The sequence below is a fragment of the Sphaeroforma arctica genome, assembly GCF_001186125.1.
Source record: "Sphaeroforma arctica JP610 unplaced genomic scaffold supercont1.2163, whole genome shotgun sequence".
NCBI classification, from domain to species: Eukaryota; class Ichthyosporea; order Ichthyophonida; genus Sphaeroforma; species Sphaeroforma arctica.
In genome coordinates, this window is record NW_014038395.1 from 1 (window position 1) to 1,532 (window position 1,532).

The window sequence follows — 1,532 nt, forward strand, 5'->3', positions numbered from 1 at the left end:
TGTGTTGTGTTGTGTGTGTGTGTGTGTGTGTGTGTGTGTGTGTGTGTGTGTGTGTGTGTGTGTGTGTGTGTGTGTATGTATATGTATATACCAACATACATATATACATCCCTATTTAAATACATACATATTTATAACATACTCTAGTAGCCCAAAATCCGGGGCAAAGTCCGAGGCCGCTTTTCTTCGGACCGCATACGACATAATCAGACACTCAATTAGCGCATTTATAGGGCGCGAGAAAAACAGTACTGACACCATCGGAAGCCCTGGTAGGTAATTACAAGTTGGTATTTACGATTAATAATTGAGCAACGACGTACTTGAAACATACGCAATCGTGCATATGTTTGTGGGACGATAGTTAGATCATTCTGTACTAAACCCGGGACATGCCAAGGGTTTGGCGCAAGGGCTATGTCCTAGCATAGCGTAAGCGTAAGCAAACATTAACGTATGTGGCGTTAAAGCAGGATCGTGAAAACTAAACGTGATGCAAAATATATAGGTCCAAGTCTTCGGATGGAAATGTCTACAGTGGTCTATAGCGATAATGACTTCGCGCATCCCGATACTACAATGTGTTCTGAGCCCAGATCCGGATTATGTATAATTATAAATATGAATTATTGTACATGCCTACCAATGTATTGTGCATGTCTATATTTATATAACTAGATTTTCGAGTATGATTCTTTTATGAATAGGCACAAACATATTCGGGCATATCTATATTCATATAACTATATTTTCAAGTATGATTTTGTTATGAATAGGCTATCGTCAACAAAGATAGCTACGCCCCGGAGGTAAAATATCGAGATTTTTATATATACTCTCTAGAATCGGACTTCCCGAATGAGTATACATATGTAACTGTGCAAACAAAAGATGCATGGTGGACATAAACTTGAGATTTGGTTTCTGATCACTTCCACACTCGTACAAACCCGAATCTGAGGCGAGATCCTATACAGCAGCACTCTAGTAGAAATCTCGAAATTCGAGGAATATCTATAAGAAGTATAGATCAATACAAATGGATCGGATCAACACATTATATGACTCGAGTTAAACGGTTGCAAGGGGACTACTACAGCAATCGCTGCGTATATACACAACGGCACCGTCAAAGCAGCAAGACAACAAGTGTCGGAAGCAGTAGAGACACAGAGAAGACTTTCCTCTAGCAATGTAGTATTATTACAGACATACCATGGACAATAAACTAAACAAATACTATCCTGCGTTTTATAACTAGCATACTGGTAGAACTCACCGTGTTTGTTTTGGAACCGAGCGGCATCGACCCGCAGGAGTGTGCGATCGGCGAACGAGATGGCAATATGTTTGACATTCTTGAGGAAGAATATCACGGCTGAGATGACATACTGTGTCACGGGCATCAGGGCAGCCACCTATTGAAAGCAACAGACATGGCGTTCAATAAAAAGGCAAAATCAAGAGACCTTGTGCGGCTACAGGTGGTCGGTTTAAAGCTAAGATGACACCCCGCGTAACCGGCATAAGCA

At 41.0% G+C, this 1,532-nt stretch overlaps 1 protein-coding gene across 1 annotated transcript in view; it reads right to left on the reverse strand.

The window, feature by feature from the left end:
- Window positions 1-1,279: 1,279 nt before the first annotated feature.
- The window catches only part of SARC_12237 (hypothetical protein), a gene marked incomplete at both ends in the record, with an annotated part of 1,044 nt that continues 791 nt past the window's right edge, over window positions 1,280-1,532 (reverse strand). The window contains one exon of the mRNA XM_014293662.1: window positions 1,280-1,418. Coding sequence (XP_014149137.1) covers window positions 1,280-1,418 — 139 coding nt within the window. The remainder of the gene's footprint in view (window positions 1,419-1,532) is intronic.